Here is a 21,909-nt window from a genome sequence, read left to right as displayed (position 1 = left end):
GTGTTGTGACTTATTAATAAAGAGGTCGGAGAAAAGTTAGAGCGCACGGGTTCCTAGGCTGTGTGTGTGAGTGAGCGTGAGAGAATATGTCTCTGTCACTGTGGATATAGTTAGTCTTTGTGCAAGTGCGAGTGTGTGTATTAGCTTCTAGACAGTGTGATGCTTCCTCTGAGATGCATCTAATTACAGTGAGGTCAGGCTATGATTACATACACACAAGCGATTCTCTCTCTTTCTCTTTAACCATGTTTCAGAGATGTTCTTGTGTAACCGAGAAGCTTTGGTTGTTCTGGCAGACAGAGGGCTTTGTGTAACTTAATCTGCGCATATTTCTGTCTGTGTGTCTATTATAGAAAAAGCCAGGGACAAAGATAAGTCAGTCAGGTCTGTGATTGTCCCACCAGCTCATGTGGTTTCCTGTCAAAACCCTAAACATGTTAATGTTCCCTTCACAAGGCAGCTCTCTCCGGGAAACTTTATGATGTTCCATCAAATTTAGCGATCCCTCGTTACGGTGTGTCCCTCTTGCCAGCGTTGGAGAAATTTCCTCCACTTTTACACCACAACCTGGAACTCTGATTTACATCATGACCTGACGATCAAATCCTTCAATAAACCAACAGTATAACACATAAGAACTTTTGTTCTTGAAGAAAGGTTTGTGAGCTTTAGACTAAATCTGGCAGAAGAAAAGGACAGAGATTGTTGTATGTTAGCCTGGTATTAACAGGTTTAACAGGTAACTATTTTAAGGTTTTGATCAGATCCAGCGCCTTACGTTAGTTAAACGGATCCTAGACCAGTGATGGAATTGATATCCTCTGCTTTTTCTCGGTGAGATAGTCCGACTAATGAAATTCAGAGAGGGAGTTTTTTCTTCGTAGACTTAAAGATCCAACACTCACAAACACACACACACTTCAGCTTATCTTTCACTATGCAGTGTGTTCTGCAGTGTGAACACCATTGCCTGTGTTTTGAGTTTTCTATCAGCTCCCTATCAAAGTTGTGTATTTCCATTAACTGGCTCATCTGTGCATGGACTGGAGTCTTTTAGGAAATCCATACTTTTACATTTATGGCATTTGTCAGACGACTTAATCCAGAGCGATTTATACACCTCAATTTATACAGCTGAGCAGTGGCCCATAGTTTGGAGACAAAAGGTTGGGCAATCGGAGAAGAAAGGTTGTAAGTCTTACTAATAAAGGTTCCGTCACCGCTGCTGTTGTTTCCACCTCCTGCTCTCTGTTGGTTAGCTATCATCACTGATAATCCAGCTGTTATTTATTCATAACTACACAACGTACACATTGAGGTAGCTAAAATTGCTTCCTGTAGATAGATGTGCTTTTTTGTGTTAAGTATTAGTCTAGTGTTTTAGGAAGCTTTTGAAAATGACCAAAATTTTTAGTCTTTACATAGAAAAACATAGTTTACTATAGTTTGGAAAGTCTGAATTGTGTACACGGTCCATTCTGATCTCGAGTAAGTGGACAGTATGTATCAGACATTCATCACACTTTTCTGGTCACAAGCTTCAGAATCTTGGAGACTGTAATCTGTGTGTTGCTTTATGACTCTAGGGCTGTGAAACGCATCAATCGTCATAAATTCTCACAACACACTTATAAAGGAATCGATTTAAAACTCTGATTGGAGTTAGAAATTCTATTAAATTAAATTATACAAGTAATATTTAATTAAATTTATAGAATATAATTAAACAATAGAATAAATTAAATAAAAGAATACAATAATTTTGGCCTCCGTCCAGGGTGTATCCTGCCTTGATGCCCGATGACGCCTGAGATAGGCACAGGCTCCCCGTGACCCGAGGTAGTTCGGATAAGCGGTAGAAGATGAATGAATGAATAATTTTGGCTTAGTGGTTAGCACGTTCGCCTCACACCTCCAGGGTTGGGGGTTCGATTCCCGCCTCCGCCTTGTGTGTGTGGAGTTTGCATGTTCTCCCCGTGCCTCGGGGTTTCCTCCGGGTACTCCGGTTTCCTCCCCCGGTCCAAAGACATGTATGGGAGGTTGATTGGCATCTCTGGGAAATTGCCTGTAGTGTGTGATTGCGTGAGTGAATGAGTGTGTGTGTGTGCCCTGCGATGGGTTGGCAGTCCGTCCAGGGTGTATCCTGCCTTGATGCCCGATGACGCCTGAGATAGGCACAGGCTCCGCGTGACCCGAGGCAGTTCGGATAAGCGGTAGAAGATGAATGAATGAATGAATGAATGAATACAATAATTTTTAATTAATTTATTTTTTTATAGGTTTAGGCAAACCTATATCGTGAGGAATAAAATGTATATTCTTGATATTTCTTTTGTCCACTGCTACATGATACAATAAGGTTTTGGCACAAGATGGATTCCCTGATATAATAACATATCTATGAACCAGGAGGGTGAGGGATACCACGTGATTCTTCTGAGACATGTAAATCTAGCCATAATATTTTTTCAAGCTGAATCAATTTTGTCCCAGGGGCAACTCAACACACCCAGGGGTGCAAGTCAGTACTAACTGCCCTCTGAGCATGACCCATTTTGAGTTCTTGGACGTCAGACCATAGATGGTTGTGACGTTGTCTGGATCATCTCCTGGTGACGAAGCTTTTTTGTTTCGCCCCTTGGGAATCCATCTGTTAAAGTTATTCAGGAATCTTGTTCACAGCAGTTCGCCAAGAGTAAATACTATAATCTTGCATGTTTGCTGATGGGCTCTGAGGTTGGAGATCTATGTTGTCAGTCAAATTGCCTATTTTTAGGAAAATTGTTCTGTTTTTAGCCATGAAATGTAGTAGATTTTTAGCGAATGCTGGCAGTCTGGCTTGCGAGACCAGGCTGTGAATGACTAGCCTGCTTGTTTTCTGCAGTAAAATATAGCAAGTCAAACATCCTGTCACAGATTTCCTTATACAGGAGAAGTGTCTTGAATCTCATACTGTTGACACTTCCATAAAAAATGCTGTGTAGTCGCCGGCGGTCTTGCAGAAACTAGGCCTGCCTGGTCCTGTTTGATGATGTGTCTGTAAACTGTATGAGCATTTGTTCTTGTGAGTGCTCAGATACATAAGTGTATCAGCATGTGACAGCTGTCCCTCTCACACATGTGGCTGTTAGTTCTCGCTGGATGCGTAAGTTTTATATGATAGCGCACGCATGTGTGTGTTTGTGTGTGTGTGTGTGTGTGTGTGTGTGTGTGTGTGTGTGTGTGTGTGTGGAGTCATTAAAAGAGGCCAGTTTGAAGATGCGCTGCTTTGAAGCGTGGCGTCGCTTTAATTCTTGACTGATTTTTATGGTCTTGCCTCTGTGCCAGCTCACTGCTGCCTGGTGCGTCTGGACGCCATTCCTGCACACGCCATCTGCACAGGGTGTGTGTGTGTGTGTGTGTGAGTCTGTGTGTGTTTACATAAAGGTGAGGGTGTGAATGGTTCTGCCAGTGGTTGTAGGTATATGATCATGTCTATTAATGCGGTTGGTTGGTATGTTGTGAGAGACAGAAGTATGTTTAAGGTGCCTTTTGAGAGAGAGAGAGAGAGAGAGAGAGAGAGGAGGGAGACCTTGTCCTGCTCTCGGGTCTCTTGATTTATGAGCCTGGGAAGGAAATCTTTCATTTGTTGCCTTTCATCTCTTTCATCCATCCTCTCCCCCCTCCCTTTTACTGCCTCAATAGAATCCAGCCTTCTCTCTGTGTCCCACACACTGCCATAATACAGTGACAATGGAACAGGAGAAAGAGAGAGAGAGACAGCAAGAGTGTGATAGAGAGAAATATAGTGAGCGAAAGAAAAGCGAGGCTGACAGGAGCATGGAGGGATGAATAAGGAAGATGAACCGCTGTTTTCAGTGCCTTATTAAATTCTTTTAAAAAGGCTTGGTGGAGGTACATTTGGTTAAGTGTGTGTGTGTGTGTGTGTGTGTGTGTGTGTGTGTGTGCGTGCATTTGTGTGTGTGAACATGAGTCATTAAGCAGGCTATACCGTAATCTGTGAAAAATTCACTGAACCCCTTGTTATGGCGCCTGCATGGTGTTGCTGTTCTCCGGATCGTTGCTTCTCTAAGAATGAGAATAGAAGGAAAAAAGTCAGAGCAGAGAGGAAGAGAAGGAAAGAGAAGCGTTCCTTTTCTCTCTCCCTTTGCTGACTCTCAGTTCACACAGAGGTCAGGCCTTCTCTGTCAGAGTGCACTTAGGTGCTATCTGTAAATATACCTTAGCTTCCACCACATGTAAACACTGCAGCGTTCACACCAGCAGGTCTGTGGGTATACGCTTACACACATATGATTCCTTTTGTTTGCCTGCGCTCCTGAATACGTCCAGCAGGAATGTGGACCCTGTTTAAGAAGCGACAATGGGGAAACTGTCGGCTCTCTAGGCTGTCGCACACACTCCACCTGAGTTCCCACCGGGTCAGTGCTATATTCTTCACCTCTGTGTGAACCTCTTTGTCAGTCAAGTGTATCAAAACCCTCACAATGAACCAAAACCTAAAAATCAAACCCAGAAGGTTAGTTTTGTTAAACCCGCATGCACTCGTGTCTAAAACCGAACAGCTTTGTAAAGCGTACCGTTCTGATTTTGATCCTTAGAGACACAGGAATTTGATCCTTATGATTTCGCAATAGAGGAAATTCTCGTGACAGTGCGACGTTAAAATGGATTGCTTTTCCTCCGGCGAATCTCAAGCCGACGTTACGGCGGGTTGAGCTAAGAGGTGAGGTGAGGAGTCAGGTACACTTGCCACAGTTCCACCTTGTATTCTGATACAAGTATTCAGACTGAAATGTGTTTCAATTTCATGTGACTTGACATATTTGAAAGGCTTTTTGTTGTTAATGCATCTTGAAGAGAACGCTATACTGCTATAGCATGGCTAAAATGCATTGTAAACTAAGAGGTGCCAATAAATACGGTTTAGTTGTAGCAGTTGTGATGTTTAGTTTTCTCTCTTACGTAAGAGGGTTTCATTTCGTTCAATCTCAGAAGCACTGTGCTTATACGATTGAAGGACGTCTGTCCGACACATTTGTTCATATTAGCTAGTAGTTACACTCGATCTTTGTATTGTTGTGATTATTCTGCTTGGCTGTTTAGAGCTCTGTTATACGTCTTTGTTTTATTTACTTTCCTTTTTTTTTTTTTTAGATGGAAAATTCTGGACATGCGTTTTCTAGATTTTTGTCCAAATTACCCGAATATTGTTTGAATATTTTTCGTTGTTGCTTTTGGGAAAAAAGAAATAAATAAAAGGCTATAAATTAATGCATGTAATTTATTTCATCTATTACATATTGACCAGTTTTGTAGGTAAATATAAAAAAAAACGAACAAATTTATCTGTTTATTCCATAACTGATCTTACAAGCAGTCATTTCTAAAACGTGTGTCTGAGTAGATCTTGCACGATGTAAGAGATGTCTCAGAAAATCACAACCCCTCAGTCGTACTGTAATGCGTGTTTGTTGGCCCTTTTACATGAGCATAGCTATTGCCATTTGACATTAGATTTTTCTGCTGGTTATATTTTGAAGTGTGACTCTGATTAACATAGTCAGCTTTTCCCAGAGCAGCTCTTGACTCGGAGCTGGAAGCTTTACTCTGGTGTGGGCTGATGTGACTGACATGAAGAAGTGTGGAAGGATTGAAATCATTTTTGGAAGGCAGCTTTTTTCCTCAGTATTTCTGAGGTGAATTTTAAGTTTTTAATGTCAGAACCTGATTGGAGACTTCTGACATTTCATGACTTTTTATTTATGTATATTTAACTCACATTAGTTTTATTTCATTTTATGTCCTTTTTTTGCCATCAGCTGCCTTCGATGGAGTGGTGCGTTATTATGTGTCTTTACACACACACACACACACACACACACGCGCACAAATAATTCTCTGTATTTTTACTGTGATTGCCAAATAAAGTAGATTGAACTTGAGTTTATCACAGTTTGTGATTAAAAATAGAAATGGGCACAGTGAATAACAAAGATAAGAAAAGACAAAATAACTTTTGAGGAATAAAAAGTACAACATTATCAACAACAATAATAATAATAATAATAATCTCTCTGTCTCACGCACTCACACACACTCACACACACTGTAATACTCTCTCGCTCTTCCCCCCCAGTAATCCATAAAGACTCCCCAAATCCACACTTGCACTCACCCCTACCTCCCACACATTACCCACCACAGCTGTGCTGACATGGTTTATAGCAACTCAAGCTCCATATATACAGTTAAAGGGAAAAAAGACGGTAATCTACGAGTTTCGCCAGACCACGCCATCACAAGTTGGTGGTAATGGCTGTTAAGGGATAAAGAGTTTCCATTTTAGATAGAACGGTGCCAGTGACGTGAGAACTCATCTGGAAAAGCTTTATTGGCGTTAGTGTCGGTCTGTGTGTGTGATATTTTATGCCCAGGGTGAGCAAATTAAAGAAATGGTTTCCGGTCCGAGCTAGCGCCTGTGAATATGACAGGGGTAAAAACGGGAGAAGGGCTGAGGGGATGTGTGCTAGTCGCATTGAGGCACATTCACATTATGACTATACCAACCAAATATGTACCCACTGCTCTGGCCAACCGTTTTATCCCAAGACTGCCATGCAGATCCTCCCTTTTTCATCCCTGTAATCAGATACCACAGGCTTTTGTAAGTATGTGTGCATGTATGTATTCAGTTCTCAGTGCCTTACAGCATTTGCTGCCCTGATTGCAGTCTTAGCTGTTGGCCTAGTACATAGATCCCAGCTGTAAAGCATCTGTGTACATGTTGACATCTCCCTGATTCTTTCTTTTTTCCTTTTTTTCCTCTATTTCACTGTATTTCTCTTTCCCCTCCTCTTCATCTACTGCCTTACTATATATAAAACACAGACGTTAAGGAATAAATACCTTACAAACACTGATAAATGGGCTAAAAATTGGAACAAGAAGAGGTGCAGAGAGAAAGCAAGAGGGAGACTGATAATCCTGAGCCAATATTTCCTGTCTGTCTTTGACCTTGGGACTGATCGGTTATTTCTTTTGGCTTTTAAATTAGCCTAACTGAGAGGAGAGAAGCCATCGAATCTAATTAGATGAGCCAACCCTCTTACCTCATATACATTTTTGCCTGTAAATCCGATCGTCCGTGCCAGGGCAGAGTCATCGGAAATGCTCACAATTTTACCCATCCAATCCCCCAGATGTTAAGCAGACCTTGTCCTGGCATTCCTCGGATGACCAGCACTGGCGGATGGAAAGCATAACTCATGTTTAAGGTCCCGGATTTGTCGGACATGAAAATGGCAAGCTTGGGACCCATGGAGATGAGAGGGGGAGCATAGAAACGGAGTAGACAATATTTTCATTTGGCTCACCAATGATTGCGTGCACATTCAAGCCTCGTGCATCCTGTTTTGTCTTGTGAAATTTAAACATATGCTTATTTTGTAACCTTGGTTTTCACTTTGTTGCCTTAGGATTTCTTTACCACTGCTTGTCTGCTTTCCTCATGAAGATCATTTGCCCCGTAGTTCAAAAGTTATCCTTATGGAGATCGATCTGAATCATACACTCTCGGTCATCTCTCGTCTTATCATAGAGTATGTGTGCATTCATCTGTGTACTGTATGTGTGTTTGCAAAGGACACAGTGGGTTCTTGTAGAGGACGTGGAGGACACATTAAAGCAGGACATTCCAGCTTTGTGCCAGTTGCATGCTGGGATGCTGATTTATGTGGTGTTTGGACAGAGGGAGGGGTGGGACTGTGACTGGCTGTGAAAACTCGGCCTTCATTGGCCTCTCTAGCCAAACTGATGTACAAAAAGAGAGCCAAAATGTCCGGTAGAGAAAAAGAGGGGGCAGCTTTGTATCTCAGAAGGGAGGACAGAATATGGGAATGTCTGAGAGATAGAAGGCAGATAATGGACGAAGAGTCGGGGCCGAGCTGGGAAACTGAGAAGAAAAATGAGTGATTGAGACAGTGAAGTGAAGTGGCAGAATGGGTGGGTGGGGGGGGAGCAGACTGATTTTGTAGAGTAAATCAACCCTGAAGACTGAAAAAGCACACTGTATAGTAGCTCACAGTGGATTTATGCTTTGTTGCCCTGTGGATCATCCATTTTTCATAGAAAAGCTTCTCTGGAGATACTTTGTCTTGCTACTAAGTCTTGTGGCTGTGAAGTTGCTTATGTAAATGCTTCAGTCCTGGCAGTGTGTTTGTGTAGTGTAGCCTGTCGAGCCACATAAGCTGATCTCAGTCATCTGGTTACCTGCTCCTTCACCATTATTAGCCTTGAAAAGGCCACCCAGCTCTTGATTGCAGGGGGTTTACTTTGATGTGGAATTGCCGCATGTGGAGAGCATGGATACTAACCCCTCTTAAAACACACTTGCACACTTTTACAGTCTTCCGTTTGGCGTCGACATGCGTAGTCAGAGACTTGTGTAACAAACACCCACCCATGCACACCCAGTCTCTTGGTGTTCCTCACCCACGCCAGGCTCTTGTGGCCAGCCAAAAGCTAGTAAAATCTACAGATCATATCACTCTCTAATTCCTAAGTAAAATTTCAAACCTGCAAAAAAATGCAGCATATACTTTCCAGTAATTTCCATGGTGTTGACCATGATCGCTTCATGTTTTAGGATCACATAACCATTTGACCAAGACTTTCTGCCTAGTTGGCTTTGACACATAACATGTCTAATACTGTTGTTCAACTCTGTCTTCACTGGGAAACCACGTGGATTGGGCAACAGCAATTCTGAAACAAACCAGAGCTGTAAAATTCCCCGACTCCCAGCCAGTGGAACAAGCAAGCCATGCGAAATTGTGTTGGGGAGATATCTGAGCTGTGGGAGCCGCTTTGTACATTGCACTATGACTCAAACCCAGCTCAGCTCAAACAGATGGCTGCTCTTAAAGACGGAGCCGAGCAAGAGCATGGTGTTCTGGGAACATCGGAGAACTGCCCACTCCACCTACACTGGAGCTGAACTGCATGCTGTTTGATGAGTACCAGTTGGATTAGGCTTATGAAGGAGCAGTTTGCAAATCCGGTACAACGTCCATCAACACCACAGGACATTAGGGGGTCTGTTTCATCTGTTTTGTCAATGGCAGACACCATGGCTTTCATCACAGTGTCACAGGCTTCACTGTCTCATTTGCCAGCATGAAAACCAAGGTCTAGCAGCTAGGAACAGTCTCAGTCTATGCTGGATTAAAGTATTATATACTAATAAACTTGTTGCATTATTATCTTCTAATAGATTTGTTCCATTATGCAAGACATCTGGTACTGGCGATTAAAATAACATGTTCATACTACTTGTAACATGTATTTACCTAATACTGATTGTTTCTGAGAAAACTTTGAGATAACAAGATATAGATTCAGGTCTAGACCCTGATTTGCATCAGTTATAAGAAACAGTTGTTTTCAGAACATAGAAGTTCTTGTATCTTGTTAGCATGTCGATGAGGATCTCTAGGTCTGGGACTGGGCCTTGTCTAGCCCACTCTATTCTCCCCAGTGGGTTTTATGATGGTGGGAAAAGGAGTGTGTCATTATCAAATGGGACCAAAACAATGTTTATGGGTCTGAGCAGCTCATATCAGCTATGCTGTATGGGCCCCGTGGGTGGATAGATCAGATTTTTTCCACTACTGTACTAGTGGGAACAGCATGAGAAAGAAAGATTGGATTGTAGGGAGACAGGGCTGGGAAAGTCTTCGCGTGGGTTTGTATATGCAGGTGTCTTTGTGTCAGTGACTTGGGTGGAACTGATTGACCGTATCTGTGTCAGAAATTAACTACAGTATAGTTGCAGCTAGTTAATGGCTATGGAACAAGTTACAAAATAATAAGGTGGAAAAATGATTTCACTATCAAGATGATTGATTATAATACTGGGAATTGCAGATGGTCCATTTGACTGTGGTTTCAGATTTCAGAGCAGAATACCAAACATCTTAGTATCTTAGCTGCGCTTGTTCTTGCTAGTTTTCCTCGAATACCTTTGCTTGCAAAACAAGAACACTGGCTTGAATAAAACAAAGTGTTGTTTAATACGGCTTTGACATATAATAATTCATAAGTTATCTCAACACAGAGAACAAGCATTTACTACAGTTTTATAATGAGCTTAGTTGTAGATAATGATGTTTTCCTGGCTGCTCACGTTAGGGTTGGATCATTACTTCATGTATTTGATTCGGCATCAATGGGAATCAAAACCCCTAATGGGAATGGGAACCCCAGGCCAGTGAAGTAAAAGGCAATGAGATCCCAGTCCCCCTGCATACTTCTTATCTCAACCAGATGCTATGTGAATCTTTATTGCAAGCTTTCAACAACAACAAAAAAATGTCCTGTCATACCCTTAACATCTGCCCACTGACAAATAGCACTGACTGTGCCTTTGGAAAAGGGTGGGGCAAGAAAAGAGCCGGCAAAACATATGTAATGCGTTTTTTGTACAGTGCTTGTCATATTATTACAGCAGGAAAAATAATGAAAGCTCATTTTGAGTCAGCGCTTGGTTCAATTTTGTCCTTTCTTATATAATTACTTGTTAACAAGGTAATCTATGCTTGCTGAACTGTAAACAAACGTAATGAGTTAGTAGCTGTAACTAATCTTCCCTGAACTGCGGTGAAGATAATTATTGCATTTTTTTTTTTAATGAACTAGCAAAACAGACAGAACCTTGTCATTTTCTTGATTTAAATCTACATATTTTGAAAGTGGAGACATTCATGGTTTTATCTTTACACTTACAAAGGAAGTAAAGTCTCTTCAATGAAAGCCTTTTTGTCGCTCTGCTCCGATTAAAGATTTGTTTAGGATATAAAATATTTAAAAAAAAAAAAAAAAGGAAACAAAATACAAAAAAAAAAAAAAAAAAAAAAAAAAAAGCTGCTCTTAAAGCGGGAGACATCACGTTTTCTGACAGACGTTTAAATCGTCCAATAGACGATTGATAGACGCCGCGTTAGTTGGAATTTATCACGGATTCCTGATACAATCATCCGTAGCCTAGCACCTTCCATTTCTATCTGTTTAAAACACATTTTCTTTTCATTCTCATGATGTATTTGTATTCAGTTACATCCACAGGTTCTCTGGAAGTAGAGACAGTTTAAGAACTATGTCTTTTTGAACGTCCAGAATATGCTTAACCATGTTTGGCGAAATAAAATATACCTGCATGGGACAAGTCTGTGTTTGCTTTCATGCTGATCGCTGAATCTAAACAGGACAATCTTAGCCTGATGCTTTAGTTAGGAATAAAATGTAGAGATACATTTATGACTGAAAAGTTGTACTTCATGTAGTTCTCTGTGTTGTCATTTTAATTCATTTCATTTAAGCTTTCCATAACGGACCTGCATCTAACAATTGTCATTATCATTTGCCAGCACAGTTTATTACTTTCACATTGCTTAAAATGAGTGCTTAATACTGTCATCTGTGTGTTTTTTGTTCATTTATCATTTTGTTTTTTTGGTTTTTTTTGGAGTGGCTTAATCAGTGTTGGAGTTTATTAAGTGTGTGGGTATGCTTGTGCATAGTGTGATGTGTGTTAGCAAGAGTAGGACCAGTGAGATATTCTGCAATAATTGTATCCAGCACTCTCACTCATGTGAGATGGGAACAGATAAAGCAGATGGATGATTTAAATGTGTTCTCTTATCTCCCGATCAGCCAATCGCTTATCTGCACTCAGTAAAATCCTTTCATGTGAGCAGCAAAAGGTGGAGAAAAAAAGGCAGAACGGGAAAGAAAAAGCTGAATTTAATAAAGTGAGTGTGGGACGGAAGAACAACACAGAGTGTTTTTAGAGAAAACAGAGCCGACGGAGTCAGGTCCAAGCCAAACGGCAGTAGTCTAGAGTGTTATGGTCTTCCTGTGATGTGAGGTATGAAGTAGTGGTGGGAGCGCAAGAGCTTGCTGTGATGACTTTCAATTGCCATCTCGGAACATGTTTCGAGAAACTGGCCATTGTAGAAGCATTACAGTCCAATCCTGACTCACTATAGCATGCGTGTGTGGGGGTGTGTGTGTATAACAGGACTAGAATTACACCTCTGCTATCCAGACTTTCTCCTGTCATTCTTTCCACCATGAACCTCCATTCCCTGACAACAGGCCATGACTCAGCACTAGCTGCCTTTTGTTTCACTCTGTCTTATATCCTTGCTTGTTCTCATTCTATGTCTTTTTTTTTTTCTCCGTCTGTGTCCCTCACACCATCGTTCAGACCCCCTTCAGGCAGAGTGTCCATGTGAAAGCTTTCATTGTCCTTGAGAAGCCATACTTCCTGCCTCTATCCTCCTCTGCAAATGTCTTTCCCCATCTGATACTGATATTTACCGTCCCCATAAAACGTGTGTTCCTCAGCTCTCTGCCTCCAGACAGCAGTCCGTTTGCCCACATCTGCCCCCGACTGCTGGCACAGAGAGCAGTGCTTGAGCCTCTGTCAATGAGAGAGCTGTTTCTAGAGACAGGCCCCTATAAATGATTAATCGTCAAAAAGCTCTGCTCAGTGTCCCTGGGGTACGAGATTGGCGCAGTAGGTAGAAGCCTGCTGCATGTGTTCCCGCTGTCCTCCTCTTCAGTGCTACAGATGTGTCCCTCCTCCTTCGCTTGCATTTCACACACAGGCACTATCTCTTGCACATTCGCATCCGTGTGTTCACACAGAGCCTGTGTGAGCCTGTCTGGCTTGGCCGGCTCCATGGTTATTGGCATGATTAAGTTTTGAAGACCAAACTGTCTGGCTGGCTGTAGGCTTTTCACAGTACCTTAACTGCCTTCCATAAAGCTTTAATTTGATCCACTTGTTTTTAAAGAGGTCCCTGAATAGTTTGTTGTTATTTTTTTTTTTTGGGTGGGTGGGTGTGTGTGTGTGGGGGGGGTGTTGAGGTTGAAGAGGCTTATCTCTATTATGTTAACCTGCGTAATGTAAACAGCACGTGTGGGGGAAAAAAGAAGAAGCCGCTTTTGACCTTCTGCTCCTGTTTTATTTACATTAGACTGCAAAGTAACAGAATGCTCCTCACCCCACCCTCTTTGATTTGAGCCTGAGTGGCTAACCACCAAGCCACTGCACAAACACTGGCTGCCAACCCTGGAGCGAATGGCCACAATTCTCCCTTTCTCTTTCTGTTCCACACACATACTTTCTCGCTCTCTGCACTTAGTCCTACCTACAGTTTCTAACACACCCTTCTTCCCACACATCTCTTCACCACCCCCGGATCGACCACATCCACCAAACTCACTCCACAAGCATGCACAGAGGCGAGTGTTGGAGGCGTGCGCTTCCCTGCTTTGGTCTCTTCCTACTCAAGTCTTGGAAATACTCCAACTCCGTGTACTCTGGTTCTGATCAGGCCAAACCCACGAGCCCCCACTATACACACACCCACACAGAACCTCGAGGGGGTCCACCTACTCTTAGCTGTCCTCCCACAGCGTCCCGAAAACAGCGTCCGTCCCCAGTTGCCTCCAGACCGGCAGGAATGTTTGGCTACCAATCCGTCTAATGTTTTCAAGATGATTTTGACCGTTATAAGGAAATCCCCCCATTTGAGTAGCCATTTGAAATTCCTTCTGCTTTTTTATAGCACGGAAGTGTGCTCTGAGTCACTGGGTGAAAAGCGTAAGCTGGCTGCTCTGTTTCGTCTACAGAGGCTTAACTGGCGTACCAGTGAGTACCGTAGTGCCTGAGCTGCTCGTCTTCAGGCCAGGCTTTCGCTCTCTCAGACACAGGAGTGTAAGGTGCCGTGATTTACTGCTTCATTTTTCGAACCATACGTTTAGCACCTGTTTTGTGGAGAAAAGCCAAGTGTGACAGAAGAGTTCTGTGACCCTTACAACGCTACCGCGATGTTTTTGCTGGGTGAGTCTGTCAGCCTTGCTGTCATTTTCCTCTTCATTTTCACCACCTCCTGAGTCGATTTCTTCCCTCGCTTCATTTCAGCGGGAGCCTGTGTGGCTGGATTTGTGTGGTGAGATTGTGGAACCAAGACAATTGTTTCTCTTGGATCGTGCCAGCATGATGAGAGCTTCCCAAAGCCTCCACCACATGTTAGCGACTGAGCGCTGACGAGGCCATATGTACACATTTTCCTCTGTACTCACTATTTGAAAATCTTAAATTGCATGTCTTCTACGTCTGTGAGAGTGAGGGAGAGAAAATGTGCCTGTGTGCTTAGAGTAGAAAGGAATTAGCTGGTGGGTTCAACTGTCACATCTGTTGTTTATCTGCCTAGCTGTTTTTGTGGCATTCTCATTGGCTCCTTCTGTTGCTCAACAGTGCCAAGGTGGGTTTCCACTGGAGCAATCAAGGCTGATATTTAGTTCCCTGTATTAGAGTAGGTACCTTTCTGAGAAGCAGGACCTAGGAACGAGCCAGCCACAGTGAACATCGCTGACTGGCCGAATGCAACATCACACGATGGCAAACCCATTTACCCACCTGCATTTAGTTAACAAGCAATTACCAAAGCTGGTATAATCTCCGAGTCGTGGCTTGATCAACAAAATGGAATAGTTCTATCTCCCATTTACATCAGAAATGTAACAGCAGGGTATGTTATTCATGCTTTTAGGCTGCGTAACAGCTACTTGGGTCTGGCAGTTTAAATAGCTACATCGATGATAACCTTGTATTTATGCAACAAACCAAAACAATCAGTTTTAATAGGAGCGATTTCAACATCCTGTTTGTGCTCTTGAATTCTTGTGTAAGATCTCACAGAAATTGACTCCAGTCTAGCTTGAATTATTTTATGATTTATAAGATTTACACTACTAAATCATGTTCCAGTTGAATCATCAATTATAGCAATAAAATGTTTCTTTGTCTCTGTCATTACTAAGCAACAATATGTTGTTAACAATAATATGCTCAATTTCAGACCCTCAACGGTAGTGCGTTTTATAAGGGTCATGTTAAAAAAAAAAATAGAACCATGCTAAATGTCGGTAACAAAAAAAAACATTGCAAATAGTAACTAAGAATATACACCAGAAATGACTGCTGAAAAGAGAAAGAAATGTCTAAGAGATACATCTAATTACACTAATTCTAAAGTTGCCATGCCATAGTGATCAGGCAGATTCTGTGACTGTTCCGTATAATTACGCATGATTTCTGGCTCCTCCTTGACGTCCCTTGATGGTATACTCAATTCCCATGCAAGAAGAGTAACCAAATTCAGCATGGGTATTTAATATCGTTATGGGTCACTAAGACATGGAAATAACAACAGAATACTGTGTGAGCATGGATTTGTTACAGTGCTATGCTGTCCAATGGAAAAGTGTTATTTGAATCCATGTGCAGTTGTTGTTTATTTTTCCTGTAGCATGTAGTATGAAGTTAGAGTTCTTCACCATTGATGTGAACAGGGGTATGATCGCAAAGACACATTTGTTTGTTTATTACTATTTCTTAAATAGAACCGGTTAATGTTTGCTAGATTATTTTTACCCAATTCAGTGAGTGAAACCACAAAAAAAAAATTCAATCAAGACTTGTCTCAGATCAGAATAAAATTGTGCTTTTATTAATGTTGTGCATCGCCCAAATCACATATACTTTGTTTTCATGTGCCTGTGGATCTTTTTATTCATTTTTGTCCTGCCTGTCCTCAGGTCAACTGCACAGTCTGTCACAGACTTTTCGGCACAAAAACACACGTAGACCCAGCTGTGTGCAGTGATTGTAAACAAGAACATTTTAATCGTATTGCATAGTAATTGTAAGTTTATACATTTGTGTATGGAAGTAAGCAAAGACAGTTTCTAAACCCTTAATTCTATAAAGCGATCTTCCGTTGCAGGTTATTATCATGACGCACGTGAGTTGCATTTCCGAATCATCCACAGAAATGCTCTCTGGCACCGATTAGGGCCATATGCCAAAGCTGAAAATAAATGCAGTCTGAAGGAGAGGACACAGCGGAGGGAAAAACAGGCAGTTATGAGCACTGGCTTAGTTGTTGCAAGCTTGCTGAAGCCCAAGTCATCCTTTTAATAAGCTGCTAAGCAAACAGTGGCGCAGACCCCATTCATGTTCTCACACCCTAGATCTCTGCTTCATTTGGCTGCCTGTTTTCCTTGGCTGCAGCCCCTAACCTGTTACTTTTGCTCCACTTTCGTCTGTGTGGGTGTGATCAAATTATTAGAGTCGGTGAACTAGCACAGGCAGGAAGAGGGAGAGTAATGTGGAGGGAGGACGCGATGATGTGGCTGCTTACAACACCTGTTCACTCCAGGACATGCTCTAGGTTAAGTAGTGTGTGTGTGTGTGTGTGTGTGTGTGTGTGTGTGAGTGATGGAGAAAGAAAAGAGTAAAAGAGACAAGCAAGGAAGACAAACGGAAAGGTTAAAGGTGGTAAAAAAATATGGTGTGAGTGGGGTGGAGAGTGGAGATAGAGAGGAAAGAACTCATGCTGGACTGATTATCACACTGCTCAGTAAATGTGTTGGTGCATGTTGATGCCTGTGGAGTGAATGTCCTTAGAAAGAGGTCTACTGAAAACGAATGATGCTATGAGGAGTTTCTTTTCAACCATGTTTTTCACTGAACCCTCACTCCACTAACATGTATATAACAAAAGGTCCTCTCAGTCCTTCAGCCACAGTAACTGCTCTGTGCAGTATGTTCAAATTGCAACAATAACACAGTGAAATTCAATCACTGTTTAGAAACAAATACATTCGAATGTATATACACACAGTATATCAGGAATGAAGAAACTAATAAAGAAAATGCTTTATGAAAGAATGTGTTGATGTATTTAAAGGCAAAACAAAGTAGAACACTTTCAGTTTAAAAATGTGATGTTACTGTAACAATCAAGCTTAATATTGTCAAATAAAAAAATGCATTTTTTTTGTTTTACAGAAATATAAATGTGTATATTTATATATGTGTGTGTTTGTGTGTGTGTGTATATACATGTCATATATATACGACAACATTAGCTACATGAAAATAAGAAAAAAATCACAATGTGTAGCAGTGTTTGCAAAATACATCATTGTTTATTTCTTCCTTCAATCGAGCTGAACAAGCTGCTGTAGAAGTGTTTAGATGGCAATGGTGACTCCAGGTTCAAACAGCCGTAGAAAAGGTGACCATGCAGAAAGCTGGATTGCATGCCTGTGGAATACATTGTTGAACATGTCTAGTTAGCAGGTGTAGTTTATTCTTTGCACATAGATGCATTGATCAAAGATTTTGTGTATATATATATATAAAATGTCAAAACTGCACTTTCTTTATTCTAATGCAGATTGGAATAACACTAACCAACTGTGGGCGTCTTCTGTATGTAAGAGAGCAGTTAACACTTACGGCAAAATATGCGAAACTGTCCGATGACATCGGACGAGCAGCTGTTGGAAAGATGCAAAGCCTAATTCACAACACATTCACATACTTTGGCTGGTGGCCTTTCTGTTTGCTAGCTATCGTGCAATACAGGGGGACTAGCTAGCAGGTGGGAATATAGAATTCCCTAATTGGAAGAAAATGAGCTAAAAATGCAAGAGAAATAAAATGTGTAAACCTCTTTAAGATTCTAGAGAAACTTATTACTTGCAGTGTTTTAAAAAATCATAGCATTTTGATTAATAACCCCATCTACTACTAAACGACTGAATACGGTGTGTTTGGAATAAGTTAATACACAGTCTCAGGGGTTGTAATTTATATGTTTCTAGTTTAAAAACAGCACCCGTATGTTCATACATATTCAGCACCATGTAAGTTTTTGACGTTGGGGAATTTACCTCAGGTGTCTTTGTCAAAAGAATATACCAGAGTAATAGTAGCATATTTTAAGCCTTGCTTAATCAGTATGTTCTTTTTTTCTTGGTTGTACCATAACACATAATGGGCAATCAGTGGCCAGTTTACAGAGGTGCTGTTCTGAATGGTCAATTACTCATCATTGTCTACTTAAACACATACTGGAGTGGGTGCAGAACAGATTGCAGTACTGCTACATTTATTACAGGGCTGAGGCAAACAGAAACCCTGTGAGAGCACAGTGAGCGCTCTCTGGGCCTCTGGGTAATGTAGTCTATACATCTTAGTGTCATTCTCTAAAGTTAAGACAAAGTGTTTACCTGCTTGAAATTGAGGCCACATGATGATGTTCGTCCGACTGGAGCAACGCAGCTCGAAAAGTAAGGTCAAAGCACAACGAGATCATACCTACTGAGGGTCAATCTGTTGCTATTTTCGTGAACACTTTTGTTCATTGAATGTGCGAGTATGAGAAAGTGAAAAAGTGAGTTCCGGGAAGAAAGAGGAGTTGGGAGGAAAATTCCAGAAGGACGATGAATGGTATGGTGGAGGAAAAGATAAGAAATAGAGAAATGGAGCAGGGTTCAGGGAGAGATTGAGGGCGTGAGAATGAGAGATTGGAAAAAAAACAGATAATAGAAAGAAAGCAAGAGAGAGAGAGAAAGAAATTGGGGATTAGAAAAGGAACACAAGGGAGTATGTGAGAGGGAAGGAGACCGAGTGTGCGCATTCAGCTGTGAGATGAGATGTCTGTCCAGTCGGGTGTGCGGAAACCAGGCTTGGTCCATATGTCTCTGGGCTGCTATAGCTACATGTATTGCATTCTATGATCTATGATTAGATTAGAATTTGCATATAGGAATACCTGAAAGAATAGCAGAAAATGTTGAAAAAGGTAGCTGAATTTCATAATAATGTTTATTTATGTTGATTAAGTCATGCGGTCAATCATTCGATAGTGGATAGTGTATAGTCAATATATTATTTTGAACTAATCCTGAAAACACTGAGCATGATGCAGGAATACACAGGACATAAAGCACAGACACTTTCATAGACTCATTCACAGATAGGTGCAATATAGTGTTTCTGTAAGTAACCCGCTAACATGTTTGGAAATTTGGAAGGAAACTGGAGAACCCAGAGAGAAAACCCACAGTTAAACAGGCAAAATATCTCCCAGGTAGTAACCCGTGCTTTAGATCGAACCAGGGACCCTGATGCTGTGGGGCAACAGTAATTCCAGCACGGTGCTACCTGTAATGGAAACAGGTTGTTTTTAAATAATGGATTCCATAGCATGTATGTGTCACAGTCGTGACATGACCATTTTTTGACCCTATTCTTTTTTTTTTTGAGAATATTGCTATAACAGCAGTTAACGGAAGCATTTCTTATTCATTTATTCATTCGTCTTCAGTAAGTGCTTTATCCTGGTCATGGTTTTCCTGGATATAAGTTTTTTCATGGGGAACACAAGGTTTAAAGAAGTTATATGTCCTAATTGGTATGCCTGATATAGTCTGTTGCAGGAGTCCACACAGCACACACCAGGTCATAATTTGAGGCAGTTTGAAATAGCCAGTCCACCTGCTGGCATGTTTTTGAGAAGTGGGAGGCAACCTGATGGGAGAGCCAGGCATTCATGGTGAAAAACATGTGAAACTCCAAACAGCGCTCATGATTGATCCCCTTACCCTGACCTTGGCAATAACACTACCTGCTGTGTCACTATGCTGCTGAACTCTTTCAGCAAAATTCCCCTTTGCAAAATATTTGAATGGTTGGATCAATGTTAGAAAGATCAATTATCCAGATGTTGATGCAAGGTCTGTAGTGAGCACGAGTATCAGAGCAGTATGCCAGGTGTTTTTGCAGATGGCAAACCAATCAGAAAATGAATCCATATGCTCAGACTTGTCCACCATTGCTATAGTTGCCTGAAGCTCATAATCCTAATCCTTGTTTTTTTTCTCTTTCTCTCTTTCCTTTCCCTTGGCTTGATTTCTTATTTCCCTGTGCGGATGCAGGCAGTGGACTGATGGGTAACTCCTCGGCCTCATTTATGGGGACGTTTCTTGCCAGCAGCTTGGGTTCCTCTCCCTCACACCCACCTCACCCCTCCAGACCTCCATCCTCCCCCTCTTCTCCTCCATGTCGTGGAGGGCCACACTCCACCGCCTCCCAGATCTGGTTCCCACACTCACACGAAGGTAAGACAATCCCTACCCCAATTGTCCTGTGTAGCTATGCATGCCCATATACCTGAGTGTGTTTGTGAGAGAAAGAGAGTGAAAGAGCGTTTATGTGTTGGGAAAGTCTGTATGCCTGCTGCTTTTCTCATTGAGTTTACAGTCCAAGTAGGTCTTTCTGGTTCCCACTGTCTTCAAGGCCCCACCCTAGTGGTTTTCCAGATTGTGACAAGAGGGCAAAAGTTCAGCCAAAGAATCTTGTGGTCGTTTGTACACGTCAGCAAGAATGTCATTTCTACCCAAACGCACAGACATACATGAAAACACACACACCCCTCAGGCAATAAAATGCTACACAGTCCACAGTGGTTGCAGCTGTCATCTAAAAGACAGTGTGGCTTTTCCCATCCTGCTATTCCTCGCACTCACGACCCCAAGCTCTTCCCGGCCAGTGGTGTGCTAAAATTCTGATCGCTTTTCCCTCCCTTCATTCTGATTCTGGCCACCATCACAGCATCACTTGCAGGATGACAATGGTGAACAAAACTGCTAGAAGAACAGGAATAAAGATAAAGGAGCAGTTGTCTAGACATGCCAAGGTGCCGGTCAGACCAAGCTGAGAGACATGCGGGTTGGGGGTAGGCTGCATATACCCATAAACCATAAGGCTCCCATCTCTTTGTCATTTGTATAATTTGGAACCACACTGTTGTCATGCCCTGGAGTAATGTTACCAGCCTAGCCGTTTTATTGGTTTCCATGCACACTGGTCTCACAGTATCACAACGTATCTCCTATGACCATTATTTTCTAAGCTTTTATTGCAGAACTTTATGGTACAGCAGTGATTGGATTTATTTTTTTTTAAATACATTTAGCAACTTACATTTTTTAGAGGGAAAACCTATAGCATACTAACTCTTTATCAAGTAGAACTCCTTTTAGGAAGCTTAAATCTCTATCTAGCCAAAGAACCGTTAAGGAAACAGTTTCGCTGACAGAATGGTCATAGACAGCTGTTTCGCCTTGAAGTGTACACAGTGAAAAGCGATTGCCCGTAGATAGGATTATGGGCGTTTGCTCTAGGTGTATGATTGGTCACTGACCCAGCTAAGGTGTCACTAGCATTGAAGACATCCCTCTAAGTACTCTTCTAAAAATGACAACATACTGTATGTGCTTGGAAAAAAAAACTGCAACGGTCAACCTCAGGCTTGTGAATACTTTTTACTTGCTAAAATGACTTGGGTAGAAAAACATTCGTGCTATCAATGTCAGTCATCTTCTCTGAAGAAATGGAACGATGATAGTAGGGACGTTACTAAAAGTAATAAGGATGATTATGAGCAGGATTATTATGATGGGCTATTATCTCTATTGCAGTTTAATTGTGTAGAAAACCGAGGGAGCATGATTGAATCCCAGCCCTTCATCAGCTGTGTTCGGCTCACTCCCTCTTTAAGTTAATTGCATATTGTCTTTTCTCCGGTTTCCATCGAAAGCGAGTCATCAAAACGAGGGGCACAATTACCCAGCCTGTCCTCTGCTCCATGGGTGCCTACAGTCTCCTGCCAGCAGCATTGGTGTGCAAGTGTGTGTAATTGTCTTTGCCTATTGCCTTTGTAAGGGTTTTTTGAAATATGAACGTTTCTTTAAATAGTCCTTCTCTTGCATCTTTTGCTTTTGTCACTTGTAAACATGAGAAAAATGGATAATCCTGTTCTAAATATAGTACGGTGTATCTAACTATATTACTTCTTAAACCAAATTTACAGTGCAAATGTTTGGTGGAGATAAACATACAAAACCATGTCTGGATGAAGTATCAATGCCGTCTGTCTATTACTGGTTCGTGTACCTGTATTTATGCTGCAGAACAAG

General features: G+C 41.6%; 1 protein-coding gene across 12 annotated transcripts in view; it reads left to right on the top strand.

Annotated features, from left to right (window-relative positions):
- LOC132861698 (BAH and coiled-coil domain-containing protein 1) overlaps positions 1-21,909 on the top strand; it is a 67,478-nt gene that overhangs the window by 16,825 nt on the left and 28,744 nt on the right. For 11 of the 12 annotated variants that reach the window (XM_060893254.1, XM_060893261.1, XM_060893264.1 and 8 more), the window contains exon 3: positions 19,867-20,049. In XM_060893254.1, the coding sequence (XP_060749237.1) occupies positions 19,867-20,049 (183 nt within the window). Of the gene's footprint in view, positions 1-13,405; positions 13,913-19,866; positions 20,050-21,909 lie in introns of those variants that run through there. The other variant, XM_060893262.1, reaches the window with a different exon arrangement.

Source organism: Tachysurus vachellii, chromosome 18 (assembly GCF_030014155.1).
Source record: "Tachysurus vachellii isolate PV-2020 chromosome 18, HZAU_Pvac_v1, whole genome shotgun sequence".
NCBI classification, from domain to species: Eukaryota; Metazoa; Chordata; class Actinopteri; order Siluriformes; family Bagridae; genus Tachysurus; species Tachysurus vachellii.
The sequence above is the reverse complement of the archived record's forward strand: the minus strand, read 5'-3'. Positions and strand labels throughout refer to the sequence as shown.